The sequence below is a fragment of the Microcaecilia unicolor genome, chromosome 2 (genome assembly GCF_901765095.1).
Source record: "Microcaecilia unicolor chromosome 2, aMicUni1.1, whole genome shotgun sequence".
Lineage (NCBI taxonomy): Eukaryota > Metazoa > Chordata > Amphibia > Gymnophiona > Siphonopidae > Microcaecilia > Microcaecilia unicolor.
The window spans coordinates 15,190,181-15,207,951 of record NC_044032.1 but is presented as its reverse complement, the minus strand read 5'-3'; the positions used below and the strand labels follow the sequence as shown (position 1 = coordinate 15,207,951).

At 45.3% G+C, this 17,771-nt stretch overlaps 1 protein-coding gene across 3 annotated transcripts in view; it reads left to right on the top strand.

Moving 5' to 3' along the window:
- NPR2 (natriuretic peptide receptor 2) overlaps positions 1-17,771 on the top strand; it is a 328,510-nt gene that overhangs the window by 174,701 nt on the left and 136,038 nt on the right. For all 3 annotated transcript variants that reach the window (XM_030192798.1, XM_030192797.1, XM_030192799.1), the window contains exon 3: positions 15,339-15,452. In XM_030192798.1, the coding sequence (XP_030048658.1) occupies positions 15,339-15,452 (114 nt within the window). The remainder of the gene's footprint in view (positions 1-15,338; positions 15,453-17,771) is intronic.

The window sequence follows — 17,771 nt, the reverse complement described above, 5'->3', positions numbered from 1 at the left end:
CAGGCCTTGACAATTAGCGAAATGAAGAATGAGATAATTATGTGTTTGGTGGAATTATGTGGTGGGAGGTTGATTAATTTTGTCATGTAATCTGGTGCAAGGCCATAAATAATCCTGTAAACCAGAGAACATAGTTTAAAGGCTATACACGCTTTGATAGGAAGCCAGTGAAGGATTAAGTACATAAGTACATAAGTATTGCCATACTGGGGCAGATCAAAGGTCCATCAAGCCCAGCATCCTGTTTCCAACAGTGGCCAATCCAGGTCACAAATGCCTGGCAAGATCCCAAAAAAGTTCAATACATTTTATGCTGCTTATTCTAGAAATAAGCAGTGGATTTTCCCCAAGTCAATTTAATAATGGTCTATGGACATTTCCTTTAGGAAGCCGTTCAGACCTTTTTTAAACCCCGCTAAGCTAACCGCCTTTACCACATTCTGTGGCAACAAATTCCAGAGTTTAATTACACACTGAGTGACGAAAAATGTTCTCCAATTCGTATTACATTTACTACTTTGTAGCTTCATTGCATGCCCCCTATGCTTTTCAGTAGTGGGTTGATTTTTTACCAGATTTTGATTTGCCATATATAAGTTTCACAGAAGTACTCTGTACTACTACTACTACTTGACATTTCTAAAGCGCTACTAGGGTTACGCAGCGCTGTACAATTTAACATAGAAGGACAGTCCCTGCTCAAAGGAGCTTACAATCTAAAGGACAAATGTACAGTCAGTCAAATAGGGGCAGTCTAGATTTCCTGAAAGGTATAAAGGTTAGGTGCCGAAAGCAACATTGAAGAGGTGGGCTTTGAGCAAGGATTTGAAGATGGGTAGGGAGGGGGCTTGGCGTAAGGGCTCAGGAAGTTGATTCCAAGCATAGGGTGAGGCGAGGCAGAATGTACCATTTGTAGTTTTTTTGAGGACTAGATCTCTACAACCCGTGTGTACTCCATTGCAGTAGTCCATGTAGGCCAACACCATTGTTTGAACTAGCATGCGGAAAACGACTGTGGGGAAGCAGCCTCTTATTCGTTTCAGTTTTCACATAGTATGGAACATTTTTTAAATAACTGTTGCAACCTGTTTTTTCAAAGTCAGTTCACGATCGAGGATGACTCCTAGGATTTTCAAGTGTTCTGCTTTCGGTTGCATTCTTCCATCTAGATTGATGTTTGGAAACGTTTCTTTGCGAGAGTCGATGTTAGTACCAGACTTTGAGTTTTTTCTTTGTTGAGTTCCACTTTGAATGCTGTGACCCAGAACTCCACGATGATCATCCCTGGTTTTACCACGCTCATAATTTGTCAGATCCTTTTCAAATGGGATATATATTGTAACGTCTTTGGTATATGTGAAGGGGTTTGAATCCTTTCCTTGCCAGTGTGTTGGCTAAAGGTATCATTATTATGTTGAAAAGCAGGGGAGATATTGGTGAGCCCTGTGGGACTCCATAGTTCGCTTTCCGGGGGGGAGGGGGGAGGGTGTTGTGGTGCCCAGTTTTACTTGCTTAGTCCTTGATGTTAGGAACCCTTTACCAATGCCGATTATGTCTAGTAGTCTGAGCAAGAGCATGTGATCGACCATGTTGAATGCACTCGACATCTCGAATTGTAGGATTTTCCTTCCTTTACAAATTTCTTTTTTGAAGATATTTATTTATTTATTTTATTTATGAACATTTATACCCCACTTTTTTCCATATTAAGCAGACTCAAAGTGGCTTATAATGTACAGGAATCAAATACAATTACATTAGATAGGGTAAGAGGAACAGGGTAGGAAGTCAAAGGGAAAAGGGTAAGAGAGTCTAAAATGGACTGTGGAAGACCATATGCTGAGATGGATCAGGGTGGCTTGAACAACTCTCGGCAAGATAATCCATAATTGGGAACTGTAGTAATACCCAGGAAGGAAGAAACCGTAGGAATCTTGCTTTGATGGAATGCTGGAGCTTGCAATTAACAACATTGACTGCTTTTGTATTTCCCGCAAATGCCTGAGGTAGATCCCCGATGCTGAGATATTGTGGAATGATGTGAGCAGCTTTCAGCAGGGTTGTAGTGATACCCATCCAGACAAGTTGATAAAATCGTGCTGCGATAAGAATCATCATTGTTGGCAGGAAGCGAAGCGAGTTGTTCGAGCAGACCACGACAGCCCTGTCCTGGGGAAAAGGTGCCAAGATCCGCACCACCCATCCATCTACTCCAGCCCCCAATGCAGCGATCCACTCACTATCGGGCATCTTCAACGACAAGCAGCTGATCAAGTAGTGGAAGCCAACGAACTGCAGGCAGTTAAAGCAGGTGAACCTCGTCAAGTGGAACCGACAAGACAGAGGAGACGGGGCTCCCCACCATGAAACGCACCCTCAAGAGGCCCCAACGCATTGGTCAACGGTCGGCGGTCGAGCAGCAGGCTGAGCGACAGTAGACGCAGACAGAGCACGCCGGGGGGATACCCGGACAGCAGTGGAAATCAGCAGCCCAGATGAAAAAAAGGAAGCCCGAAGTCACTGGCCCAATCAAGCCCCCTGCAATGACCTGGCCCCTGCTGAGTGGATCAAAGCCGGGCCGTGCTCTCCGGCACCCACCACCGCGCCCTTGATGCACAAATCCTCTGCCAGACGCTGTTGGTCAGTGAGGACGGATGATTGCAGGATGATTTAAGAGACAGGAGGCGAACAGATGATGAACGGAGTTCCGCAGCATCTGAAGGGGCAGTTGCCGAAAAGATTGGGCCAGTTACAGCCAAACAGCGGTCCGTTTCAGTGAGGGGGTCAGGAGCTAAGATGTGACTAGTGTCCCGTTTCGGTACTATATTGAGGCCTAAAGCCTGATTTGGATTCACGTACGATAGAGAAGTTGTATAGATAGTCCATTAGTTGTTTAGCAATTATCCCTTCCATAATGTTGGTCTTGCGGGGTAAGGAGGCTACTGACCTCTTCTCATTTTGGGGTATAGGTGTCAGCATTATGTTACCTTTTTCTATTGGGAATAGACCCTGTGATAGCATGAATGTCAGGTGGGATTTGAGTTGTTCTATGAAGATTGCTGGGGCATCTTTCATTATGTGGTGTGGACAATTTTTTAACTGCTTTGTTGACTCTTTTGAATGTTGTTGGATTAAAAGTTGATCAAACCCTATCTGCCAGGGGGGGGGGGGATCATGGGATCAATCTAGTTCATCTATGAAGACCGCCAGCGTGTTATCTACCAATATATTGATGATCTTTTCCTCAAAATATTTGGCCAGTTCTACTGTTGTCGAGAGAAGGTCGTTTATTGATGTGACTGTGTGTTTAACATACTATTTACCAGTCCATGCAGGCTTTTTACATTTTTGTGATCAGATCCTATCTGTTCTTTGTAGAACTTCCATTTTTCCTGCCTTATTTCTATTGTTTGTAACATTTTATTGCTTTCTTCCACTCTTCCTTGTTGCTGTTTTGTTTTTATTCCAAATACTTTCTTTTCTCCTACATTTGCTTCTCAAGTTGCTCAGTTCTTTGTTCAACCAGGGGGGGGGGGGCCTATCTCTTTAAACTTTTGTTGGGGCTATTTCATCCAGGACCAACCTGCTTCTTTCATCCCACTCTAGTAGGAATTCAGCAGATTCCATTAAAGGGGACAATTGATTGCAGTATATTTTTTCCCCAGAACATTTCCCCATCAATCTTCCCTTATGTTTCATGGTGGGATTATGTTTTTACTGTCTTGCCTCTGCCTTCTCTCCAGTACAGGGTTAAATGCAATCTGAAGTGGTCTGACCAGAGGGATTCATCCAGATTGTGGTCCCCTGCTCTAAAATCTTGGTCTGTACAAAATCCATAGGCTACCAGGTCTAGAATGTGGCCCTTTAAGTTAGTTATAGCTTCAGGTGTAGAATGGAAGTCCCAAAGTTGTAGGAATTCGTTAATGTCTCTAGAGTGTTCATCATCTCTATTCTCTAGCTGTAGATTGATATCACCTATCAGTAACACATTGGTGTAGTTAACGCATTTAGTTGAAACAAAGTCCACAAATTTAGTCTGAGCCTCTATCAATTTTCCCAGTGGTCTGTAGAAGAGAATGCAACATAATTGGCCTTGCAATGAATCATCGTAGAGCCTGAGAAAGTCTATTTCCAGATGAGGAGTTATGGATTCTGATACAACTTCCATTTTAAAGAAGGATCATGGCTATTTCCCCCCCCCCCCCCTTTTTTTTCTTAGTTTTTTTTATTTTTTTGTTACATTTGTACCCCGCGCTTTTCCCACTCATGGCAGGCTCAATGCGGCAGGCAATGGAGGGTTAAGTGACTTGCCCAGAGTCACAAGGAGCTGCCTGTGCCAGGAATCGAACTCAGTTCCTCAGGACCAAAGTCCACCACCCTAACCACTAGGCCACTCCTCCAGTGTATGATCTTGTAGCCTGGAGGGCATAGCTCATTGATGATTGGGTCTTCTCTGGAATTGAGCCATGTTTCAGTTATAAATACCAATCCTAGGTTTTCCTCATCTATCCAATTCTTTAATATCTTCGTTTTATCAATTACTGATCTTGCATTGATGTATCGAATGGGGATGGGTTGATAGTTGTTGTTGGTACCGATGTGATTTTCACCAGCTGTCGGTTGCTTTGATTTTTAGAGTTGGTGCATTTGTTCTTGGTTCCTGGTACTTCCTGGTTTGTAGATAGGGAGTTTTCCCAGGTAATATCTGTCAACCTGTAGTTATGTTGTTTGGTTCCAATCTGTAGATCATTACATGGTCTGTGATTTGTTCATGAGTACTGGGATTTTGTATTCATTCACATAGACTAGGGCGGATGAGTTGATTACTGATAGTATGAGTATAAATATGAGTAGTTGCCAAATTAACATTTTCTTAGATAGAATTGACCCACCCATTGCATGCATTTTAGTACTTACAGTTGCTGCTTTGTTCCTGGGTGCATAGCTTTCTTTGTTGTACTCCTATGGGGTTCACAGTTGTTTCAAAGTGCCTTTACAGAGTTTCGTTTGAATTTGTGTTCGGTATTGCGTTTGAAGTTGTGAACAAAATATTCAAGGATATGTTTGGATTTGTGATTGAAGTTGTGAACGACGTTGTGAGTGAAGGTGAGTGTCAAGGGGAGCCCCTTCGGCACGACTCCTGGGGAGATGTTTGGTTTAAATCACATTTGATGTCATTAAATGTGTGATTCGGAGTCTCAGCTGACTACCTCTCTTGTCGCAGTCCAAAGCCACGTGGCTGCAGATGGTTATCTCTGATGTAGATCTTAGTTGGGGAGAGGGTTTGGTGGACATTGCGGGTGTGTGTGGGGCGTTGTGCTTAGATTCCTCTGGAGTGGTTCAATTTAAATTGTTCCCAGTGGTGTCATCTGTGTTAATTGGCAGTCATATCTGATTCTCTTTTCCTTCACAGACCAAGCCCATGTGGATGCAGGTGTTCCATTTTTTTTTGTTACATTTGTACCCCGCGCTTTCCCACTCATGGCAGGCTCAATGCGGCTTACATGGGGCAATGGAGGGTTAAGTGACTTGCCCAGAGTCACAAGGAGCTGCCTGTGCCTGAAGTGGGAATCAAACTCAGTTCCTCAGTTCCCCAGGACCAAAGTCCACCACCCTAACCATTAGGCCACTCCTCCACTAGGTTCGATGTTGACCACAGCTTGCACTGTGCTTATAACTTGAGACATTACCCAGGAACACATGTGTATAGCGGCTTGATTAGTCACTCTGCGGTTTGAGTTGATTCTAAGTAACTCAGTTTTGTCTACTTGACTCACACTATAGGTTTTGTTGTAGAAAGCTGTTTTGTGACACTTGGAGGGGTCTAGTATCGCCCGCTTCAGTGGCTGGGAGCACTTTTTGTGCCCGGGAAATGCTGCTGTCTCTCCCTTCAATCTCAGCTGCCTCTAATTTTTGTTGCACTGGGAGACTGGGGAATTTGGGACCAGGGGTTTCACTCTATGACTAGCTTCAGGGATCTCGCTTCCCTATGGGCCCTCCCACTGTCCCAGTTGGCAGTAGGTTGGATTCGCCTTCCGCTGGTTCGATGCGAACAGAAGGAAGCTCTCACTCGCTGAAAATTCATCGGATCGCTTTTCACGAGAGACGCTCTCCCTCATTACAGGAGAGTCAATCCGTCAGTCCTGTACCTCAGCGTGGGCTTGGCGAGAGGGGTCAGCTGTTCCTACAGATCAATCCCCGCAAGGGAGGTTTGCAGCGGGAAGGTTCTTACTTGTTGCGGGGGAATCTATCCTTTTGTCTCACAGTTCTCGATGTCGCCTTTGAGTGGTGGTGTACTTGGTGTTCGCGAGGATTCAATGAGAGGAAGTTGCTGTTCCTCTAGATTAGCCACCCACAAGGGAGGCTCGCTACCTGGATGGTTCTTCGGTCCTATATCTGATCGAGGGCTTCTATGCTTAGCTTTTGCCACAGATGAGGGTAGTTGTGGGCTGTTGTAGGCCAGAGCACTAGGAGCTCACCCCAATGTGACCATCTTGGTCAGCAGCCTTTTCTCCCCTCTTTTGGCTTTCCCTCTCTTTCATTTCATGTTTGTTTCTACCTTTTGCAAATCGCTTTGATTTGTGTTTTGAAAGGCGGCTATTTATTTATTTATTTTCCAAATGTTTATACCGCTTAAATCAAAGCAGTTCACAACAAACAAAGCATAAAATATAGTAACATAGTAACATAGTAGATGACGGCAGAAAAAGACCTGCACAGTCCATCCAGTCTGCCCAACAAGACAACTCATATGTACTACTTTTTGTGTATACCCTACTTTGATTTGTACCTGTGCTCTTCAGGGCACAGACCATATAAGTCTGCCCAGCACTATCCCCGCCTCCCAACCACCAGCCCCGCCTCCCACCACCAGCTCTGGCACAGACCATATAAGTCTGCCCAGCATTTTCCCCGCCTCCCAACCACCAGCCCCGCCTCCCAACCACTGGCTCTGGCACAGACCGTATAAGTCTGCCCAGCACTATCCCCGCCTCCCAACCACCAGCCCCGTCTCCCACCACTGGCTCTGGCACAGACCGTATAAGTCTGCCCGCACTATCCCTGCCTCCCAACCACCAGCCCTGCCTCCCAACCACTGGCTCTGGCACAGACCGTATAAGTCTGCCCAGCACTATCCCCACCTCCCAACCACCAGCCCCGCCTCCCACCACCAGCTCTGGCACAGACCATATAAGTCTGCCCAGCATTTTCCCCGCCTCCCAACCACCAGCCCCGCCTCCCAACCACTGGCTCTGGCACAGACCATATAAGTCTGCCCAGCACTATCCCCGCCTCCCAACCACCAGCCCCACCTCCCACCACCAGCTCTGGCACAGACCATATAAGTCTGCCCAGCACTATCCCCACCTCCCAACCACCAGCCCCGCCTCCCACCACCAGCTCTGGCACAGACCATATAAGTCTGCCCAGCATTTTCCCCGCCTCCCAACCACCAGCCCCACCTCCCAACCATTGGCTCTGGCACAGACCGTATAAGTCTGCCCAGCACTATCCCCGCCTCCCAACCACCAGCTCCGCCTCCCACCACCGTCTCTGGCACAGACCATATAAGTCTGCCCAGCACCATCCCCGCCTCCCACCACCAGCTCTGGCACAGACCATATAAGTCTGCCCAGCACTATCCCCACCTCCCAACCACCAGCCCCGCCTCCCACCACCAGCTCTGGCACAGACCATATAAGTCAGCCCAGCATTTTCCCCGCCTCCCAACCACCAGCCCCGCCTCCCAACCACTGGCTCTGGCACAGACCGTATAAGTCTGCCCAGCACTATCCCCGCCTCCCAACCACCAGCCCCGTCTCCCACCACCGGCTCTGGCACAGACCGTATAAGTCTGCCCGCACTATCCCTGCCTCCCAACCACCAGCCCTGCCTCCCAACCACTGGCCCTGGCACAGACCGTATAAGTCTGCCCAGCACTATCCCCACCTCCCAACCACCAGCCCCGCCTCCCATCACCAGCTCTGGCACAGACCATATAAGTCTGCCCAGCATTTTCCCCGCCTCCCAACCACTGGCTCTGGCACAGACCGTATATGTCTGCCCAGCACTATCCCCGCCTCCCAACCACCAGCTCCGCCTCCCACCACCGTCTCTGGCACAGACCGTATAAGTCGGCCCAGCACTATCCCTACCTCCCACATGTATCAATAGAACATTACAACTAACTCTCTTAAATGCTGCCATATAAAGTGCTAATTCTTACAAACTTTGTAAACCTAGCACAAAAGCAATCCCTCCATACATAAAGGCTTCCACAAAGAGAGATGTTTTTAAAGGCCGTTTAAATTGCAGTACCTCACCACAGACGCAATGGTCCCGCCAATGTATTCCGCATCAGTGTCCCAGCTATTGAGAAAGTAGCAGTTCTCGAGTCACAATATTGTGTCTTTACAACCCTATCAAGAGTCAGGCACATTGCCGTCTCTGACCTTAAACTCCTGTTGGGATGATACCCCAAAAAACTGTCCTTCAAGTACTTTGGAGCAGAAAAATGTATCACTTGATGCACAAAACAAAGAAGCTTGAATTGTACTCTAGACTGGACAGGCAACCAATGCAGCTCTTTAAGAACTGGTGAAAGATGTGTTACCCTGGAAAAAAGCCCCGATAAACATGAACATGAACTGGGCAGGTGTCTGTAGTGCTACCAACATGAGCAGTGATCCCTCTGCACGTTCTGGGTACTGTTGGGATGGTCCACAAGACTGGGCTAGATGGACCATTGGTCTGATCCAGTATGGCTGTTGTTATGGAACCAGACCCTATAGGACACAAATTCTCATACACAAACTCCCTCTGTTCTGAAGAAAGTATAAATGTGTGTGCATTCTATCCACTCAATATTCAAAGTGATTTAACCGGGCAGGAGAGCTTCCTGCCCGGTTAAATCACTTCTTCCTGCCTATCCGCTGATATTCAGTGACGCATAACTGGACAGTGCCACTCAATATCAGACTTAACCACTCCACTGTGCGATTTAGTGCCGGGGTGGTCCGTGGATGGATCTTTGGTGGAGCCTGGCTGAGCCACTAATTAACCGGTCAGCAGCAGTATTCATACTACTAACCAGTTAAGTACGCCAATAAAGTTAACAGTCAACAGCAGCCTAGGGAGACCCCCTCCTTCCCCACAATCACAAGAATTTTGAAGAAGCTGCAGTATCCACGTGGTCTCCAAGAGAAGATTCAAGTGTAAAGAATTGGTAGACTCCAGTCTTGAAATAACGAGATCACATCATTTATCTTGCTAAGTCCAGGCTATCAAAACATTTCTGTCACTGATGAATAGAACAGAGCTGAAAAAAAGCAGATTTGGCAACCTGATTAATGTGAGTCTATAATTTACGTGAGGCATCCTTATCCACATACAGTATTTTGGTCTGACGGATTTAATGCTTTGTTAATAATATGTCCAGTTCTTAATCTCTTTCAGACGCTGATTCAGTGCATGCTTAGATCTTGAAACGTCTGATTTTACCCTAAAATATAAATAAACGTCCTCTACATCAAATACATTTTCGAAAAGGGAGGGAGGAACCGATCCCTGTGGCATGCCAGAATTCAGACTGCATGATGAGGAACAATATTCAGCCCCTCCAAACAGGACACAAACCAGGCCAAGTCCTCTTAGCCGAACGGCAAGGATAGTGTGCTCAAAGGTATCACGTGTCAAAGAGAGGCTGAGTAAAGTATCACAAGGGATGGGATGCTCTTGTCAGAAGCCAGTAATAAGTCTTTATGTAGCAGGACTAGTAAAGTTTCTGATTGATACTGGTCTAACATACGTTTAAAAATGTAATAATTTGCTGCTCACTCAACCAATTTAGCTAGGAAAGGTATATTCAAAACTAGCTTCTATGGGGAATATTCTACAACTGGGTGCTTCCTTAAAGATGCCCCAAGGTTGCGCAGTAGATTATTCTCTAATGGCGCCTCATAGGACACTAGCGTAACCTGGTATCAGTGCACCTCATACCTGCAGTTTCAGCAGCTGTAGAGTTGGCTTTAGTGCAAGAACTTCAATGCAGCAGGGACATGTGTAACCTACAGTAGACTAAGTTATATGTCAAAGTGGGAGCCTCGCCATTCTCCACCCATATGATGCCCCCTTACACTTACTCATTGTGCAAGTGAGGCCCCCCTTACAGAATAGTGCGTAGGCGCCCCATTGATAGTGCTAGTATTTTAGACATTTAGACATAATCACAGGTCCCTTGATTATACGACTGCTCTTCCCTTGTCTAAGTTAGGTGGATTTAATGAATGCAGCTCTTGGTTGAATTAATTGTACTTTTAATACTTTGAACAACCATGCTGGACAGGACTCAACGAAGCAACAAGATGTTTATCCTCTCAGTCCCATGATCACATTCATCCAGTCTGTCCCATGATCACGCTTGCTTCATCAGTCTTATGATCACAATCCCCCCCATCTTTCCACTCATCCTGTCTCTTCTGTGATCGTACTCGCATCATCTCGTATTATCAAGCTCCCCTCATTTCATTGATTGCTCACCCATCGGTCTCATAACTCACCAGCAATCACACTATTCCTGTCTTGCCAGTGATTATGCTCTCCGTTTCTCCAGTGATCTCACTTGCCCCGTCTCTTTACTGATCATAGAAACATATAAAAATGTAGGCAGATAAAGATCATATGGCCTATACGGTCTGCCCATCCATGTTATCTACTCTCCCTATCATTCTCTTACACATCCTATGCACTTGTCCCAAGCTCTCTTAAATTCAGATACTGTTTTCATATCCACCACTTCCACCAGGAGGCTATTCCACGAATTCACCACCCTTTCTGTGAAGAAGTATTTCTTCAGCTTACTTTTGAGTCTGTCCCCTTTCACCCTCAACCTATGCCCCCTCGTTCCAGAGCTTCCTTTCAACTGAGACTCGCCTCCTGTGCATTTATGCAACGTAGGTATTTAAATGTCTCTATCATATTTCCCCTTTCCCATCTTTCTTCCAAAGTATACATATATCTAAGTCTGTCCCCATAAGCTTTATAATGAAGACCACTAACCATTTTAGTAGCTGCCCTCTGGACCAACTCCATCCTGTTTATATATTTTTGAAGGTGTGGTCTCCAGAAGTGTACACAGTTCTGTTTTCTCACTGCCTTGAGTCTACTTGCCCTGTGTTTCATGATCAGGCTCCTGTCTTTGTTTATTTATTTATTTACTGCATTTGTATCCCACATTATCCCACCTCTTTGCAGGCTCAATGTGGCTTACAATTCGTTGTGGATATTGGAAATAGAAGAGAATATACATTTGGTTTATGGAGGGTAAGGGTTACATGGTGGTGAAGTACATGGTTGTATTACAGCAAAATACGTTATAAGACATTACTATGTATATTAAAGATTGTACATTTACATGTGTTGGTCTTTGTGATAAGTCTTGTCAAAGAGGTAAGTTTTCAGTAGTTTGCAGAAATTGGCCAGTTCATGGACCATTTTCAAATTGCGTGGTAGTGCGTTCCATAGCTGTGTGCTCATATAGGAGAAGGTAGATGCATGCAACAATTTGTATTTCAGTCCTTTACAATTGGGAGGATGAAAATTGAGGAATGTGCAAGAAGATTTTATTGCGTTCCTGGGTGGTAGTTCTATTAGGCCTGACATGTAGGCTGGGGCGTCTCCATGGATGATCTTGTGGACTAGGGTACAAAGTTTGAACGTGATGCGTTCTTTAAGTGGGAGCCAGTGTAGTTTTTCTCGTAGTTGTTCCCATGAAATGCTTGCCTCATCACTCTCATTGTCATGCTCACTCCCTCACTCCTATCCCATGATCACATTCACCCTGCCTCTTCCATGATCAGATTCAACCCTTCTTTCCCATGATCATGTTCACTCTTTCATGATCATGCTTCTCCCATCTCTCATGCTTCTCCCATCTCTTCCATGTTCACATTTATTTTATTTTAGTTACATTTGTACCCCGCGCTTTCCCACTCATGGCAGGCTCAATGCGGCTTACATATACAGGTACTTATTTGTACCTGGGGCAATGGAGGATTAAGTGAAGGTACAAGGAGCTGTGCCTGAAGTGGGAATTGAACTCAGTTCCTCAGTTCCCCAGGACCAGAGTCCACCACCCTAACCACTAGGCCACTCCTCCACTCCACATTTCCTCTTCTTTTCCATGATCATGTTCACTTTTTCATGATCATGTTTCCCCCATCTCTTCCATGGTCACATTTCCTCTTCTTTTCCATGATCGTGTTCACTGTTTCATGATCATGCTTCTCCCATCTCTTCCATGGTCACATTTCCTCTTCTTTTTCATGATCATGTTCACTTTTTCATGATCATGTTTCCCCCATCTCTTCCATGGTCACATTTCCTCTTCTTTTCCATGATCGTGTTCACTGTTTCATGATCATGCTTCTCCCATCTCTTCCATGGTCACATTTCCTCTTCTTTTCCATGATCATGTTCACTTTTTCATGATCATGTTTCCCCCATCTCTTCCATGGTCACATTTCCTCTTCTTTTCCATGATCATGTTCACTCTTTCATGATCATGCTTCTCCCATCTCTTCCATGGTCACATTTCCTCTTCTTTTTCATGATCATGTTCACTTTTTCATGATCATGTATCCCCCATCTCTTCCATGGTCACATTTCCTCTTCTTCTCCATGAACATGTTCACTCTTTCATGATCATGCTTCTCCCATCTCTTCCATGGTCACATTTCCTCTTCTTTTCCATGATCGTGTTCACTGTTTCATGATCATGCTTCTCCCATCTCTTCCATGGTCACATTTCCTCTTCTTTTCCATGATCATGTTCACTTTTTCATGATCATGTTTCCCCCATCTCTTCCATGGTCACATTTCCTCTTCTTTTCCATGATCGTGTTCACTGTTTCATGATCATGCTTCTCCCATCTCTTCCATGGTCACATTTCCTCTTCTTTTCCATGATCGTGTTCACTGTTTCATGATCATGCTTCTCTCATCTCTTCCATGGTCACATTTCCTCTTCTTTTCCATGATCATGTTCACTTTTTCATGATCATGTTTCCCCCATCTCTTCCATGGTCACATTTCCTCTTCTTTTCCATGATCGTGTTCACTGTTTCATGATCATGCTTCTCCCATCTCTTCCATGGTCACATTTCCTCTTCTTTTCCATGATCATGTTCACTTTTTCATGATCATGTTTCCCCCATCTCTTCCATGGTCACATTTCCTCTTCTTTTCCATGATCGTGTTCACTGTTTCATGATCATGCTTCTCCCATCTCTTCCATGGTCACATTTCCTCTTCTTTTCCATGATCGTGTTCACTGTTTCATGATCATGCTTCTCTCATCTCTTCCATGGTCACATTTCCTCTTCTTTTCCATGATCATGTTCACTTTTTCATGATCATGTTTCCCCCATCTCTTCCATGGTCACATTTCCTCTTCTTTTCCATGATCGTGTTCACTGTTTCATGATCATGCTTCTCCCATCTCTTCCATGGTCACATTTCCTCTTCTTTTCCGTGATCATGTTCACTTTTTCATGATCATGTTTCCCCCATCTCTTCCATGGTCACATTTCCTCTTCTTTTCCATGATCGTGTTCACTGTTTCATGATCATGCTTCTCTCATCTCTTCCATGGTCACATTTCCTCTTCTTCTCCATGATCGTGTTCACTCTTTCATGATCATGCTTCTCCCATCTCTTCCATGGTCACATTTCCTCTTCTTTTCCATGATCATGTTCACTCTTTCATGATCATGCTTCTCCCATCTCTTCCATGGTCACATTTCCTCTTCTTCTCCATGATCATGTTCACTTTTTCATGATCATGTTTCCCCCATCTCTTCCATGGTCACATTTCCTCTTCTTTTCCATGATCGTGTTCACTGTTTCATGATCATGCTTCTCCCATCTCTTCCATGGTCACATTTCCTCTTCTTTTCCATGATCATGTTCACTTTTTCATGATCATGTTTCCCCCATCTCTTCCATGGTCACATTTCCTCTTCTTTTCCATGATCGTGTTCACTGTTTCATGATCATGCTTCTCCCATCTCTTCCATGGTCACATTTCCTCTTCTTTTCCATGATCGTGTTCACTGTTTCATGATCATGCTTCTCTCATCTCTTCCATGGTCACATTTCCTCTTCTTCTCCATGATCGTGTTCACTCTTTCATGATCATGCTTCTCCCATCTCTTCCATGGTCACATTTCCTCTTCTTCTCCATGAACATGTTCACTCTTTCATGATCATGCTTCTCCCATCTCTTCCATGGTCACATTTCCTCTTCTTTTCCATGATCGTGTTCACTGTTTCATGATCATGCTTCTCCCATCTCTTCCATGGTCACATTTCCTCTTCTTTTCCATGATCATGTTCACTTTTTCATGATCATGTTTCCCCCATCTCTTCCATGGTCACATTTCCTCTTCTTTTCCATGATCGTGTTCACTGTTTCATGATCATGCTTCTCTCATCTCTTCCATGGTCACATTTCCTCTTCTTTTCCATGATCATGTTCACTTTTTCATGATCATGTTTCCCCCATCTCTTCCATGGTCACATTTCCTCTTCTTTTCCATGATCGTGTTCACTGTTTCATGATCATGTTTCCCCCATCTCTTCCATGGTCACATTTCCTCTTCTTTTCCATGATCGTGTTCACTGTTTCATGATCATGTTTCCCCCATCTCTTCCATGGTCACATTTCCTCTTCTTTTCCATGATCATGTTCACTTTTTCATGATCATGTTTCCCCCATCTCTTCCATGGTCACATTTCCTCTTCTTTTCCATGATCGTGTTCACTGTTTCATGATCATGTTTCCCCCATCTCTTCCATGGTCACATTTCCTCTTCTTTTCCATGATCGTGTTCACTGTTTCATGATCATGTTTCCCCCATCTCTTCCATGGTCACATTTCCTCTTCTTTTCCATGATCGTGTTCACTTTTTCATGATCATGTTTCCCCCATCTCTTCCATGGTCACATTTCCTCTTCTTTTCCATGATCGTGTTCACTGTTTCATGATCATGCTTCTCTCATCTCTTCCATGGTCACATTTCCTCTTCTTTTCCATGATCATGTTCACTTTTTCATGATCATGTTTCCCCCATCTCTTCCATGGTCACATTTCCTCTTCTTTTCCATGATCGTGTTCACTGTTTCATGATCATGTTTCCCCCATCTCTTCCATGGTCACATTTCCTCTTCTTCTCCATGAACATGTTCACTCTTTCATGATCATGCTTCTCCCATCTCTTCCATGGTCACATTTCCTCTTCTTCTCCATGATCATGCTTACTCTGTGTTCTTGTTTGCAGACGGTGCTGGTGATAACATACCACGAACCGAAGAATCCTGAATACTTCCAGTTCCAGAAGAAACTCATTGAGAGAGCCAAAGATGAGTTTGGAGTGCAGCTGAACAATTCCCTGGTAGGAAATCCCTGGTTATCTCTTTTTTTTCTCTCATGTAATAGGATCACAATGTCTATGTGTCTCTCAATAGCTCCTGGTGTCACAGAATTACCATGTGTGTGTCTCTCTCTAGCTATCTGCATGCATAGAAGCCAACTTGGGGGTGCTGAACATTTTATTTACAGGTGATCCGTCACTCTCCCCCTCACCCCCGTACCTTAAAATCCTGTCTGCTGCAGTCTTCACCTGGGCAGTGGCAGCGACACTCATAGGCTGCCCACAACCTGCACCAGGACTTCTTCCCTGAACAGTCCCGCCCATCAGTCCTGGTACAGGCTGCGGACAGCCTATGGGTGGCACTGCCACTGCCCGAGTGAAGACTGCAGCCAACCGCCATGACTGCGGGAGACAGGATTTTAAGGTGGGGGCAGGGGCCGGGTCTGACAGGGGGTGTGTATGCCACTTCTAATGCACCTTGTTTAAATACACCACTGGTTGCTGAACACAACCCAATATTCTCCCTCTCCACAGCCTTTCCCCCAGTTTCTCTCATACCCCTTCCCTCCCCAGCCTTCATCCAGATTCTTTCCCCTTCCCTTCCCCCGTGTTTACCTCTACAGCAGGGCTCGGGTGGGGCTCCCTGCCTCCACCTGCACAACCAGGCTTTACAGATACTTGAGCCATTCCATAACTTCCTGCACCGCAGAGGCTCAGGTCAGAGCTCGGTCCTGCAGGGGAGGGAGATGAGGAGCGCCAAGGAAGGAGAAAAAGAGCCCTGCTGGCTGCTGTAGAGGTAAAAGCGGAAGGCGGGAGGAGGGGTTGGCATTAAAATATTAACGCGTTAACAGCATTATTAACATGTTAATTGCCCACACAGTCCCCTACCAAGGAGGAATAAAACGTTACCTTGTTCCTTGGGCCAGTCGGGAGCAGATGCGGAAGGAGGAGTGGTCGACTTCGATGGGGACTCCTCTGGGAGGTGGAAGGCTATGATACTGGCTGCACCATGCGCCTGGGCTGGCTCATGTCATCTGCTTCACTCTCATCAGCTGCGCATACAGCGCTCTGGAGTCTCGTCACTGGGATTTTTAAAAAAATGTATATTAGCTTCGGGGTCGGGCCAAGCAGGAATACTCGGGAGTGGAGGAGCAAGCAACACTTAGCAACAACACCTGCCACCGCCAGCCGTGAATTTAGAACATGCCTTTCGTGGTGTGGTGCCGGTGGCGGCATATAGAGCTCCAACCTCCATTGTGTTCTGGGGCGCACAAAACTGATAGTATTCTGTAAATTACACCTGTAAGTGACAGCCCCACCCATGGCCTCCCATGTTATGCAATGCCACTGACACATGGCATTATAGAATAGCACTCAGGGGGCCTTGCCATACTGGGAAAGACCAAAGGTCCATCGAGCCCAGCATCCTGTTTCCAACAGTGGCCAATCCAACTCACAAATACCCGGCAAGATCCCAAAAAAGTACAAAACATTTTATACTGCTTATCCCAGAAATAGTGGATTTTCCCCAAGTCCATTTAATAACGGTCTATGGACTTTTCCTTTAGGAAGCCGTCCAAACTTTTTTTTAAACTCCGCTAAGCCAACCGCCTTTACCACATTCTCTGGCAACGAATTCCAGAGTTTAATTACACGTTGAGTGAAGAACATTTTTCTCTGATTCATTTTAAATTTACTACATTGTAGCTTCATCTCATGCCCCCTAGTCCTAGTATTTATGGAAAGCGTGAACAGACGCTTCACATCTATCCGTTCAACTCCACTCATTATTTTATAGACCTCTGTCATATCTCCCCTCAGCTGCCTTTTCTCCAAGCTGAAGAGCCCTAGCCGCTTTAGCCTTTCCTCATAGGGAAGTCGTCCCATCCCCGCTATCATTTTTGTCGCCCTTCTCTGCACCTTTTCTAATTCCACTATATCTTTTTTGAGATGTGGCGACCAGAATTGAACACAATATTCGAGGTGCAGTTGCACCATGGAGCGATACAAAGGCATCGTAACATCCTCAGTTTTGTTTTCCATTCCTTTCCTAATAATACCTAACAATCTATTTTGCTTTCTTAGCCGCAGCAGCACACTGAGCAGAAGGTTTCAACGTATCATCAACGACGACACCTAGATCCCTTTCTTGGTCCGTGACTCCTAACCTGGAACCTTGCATGACGTAGCTATAATTCAGGTTCCTCTTTCCCACATGCATCACTTTGCACTTGCTCATATTAAACGTCATCTGCCATTTAGACGCCCAGTCTTGTAGGGTCCTCTTGTAATTTTTCACAATCCTCCCGCGATTTAACGACTTTGAATAACTTTGTGTCA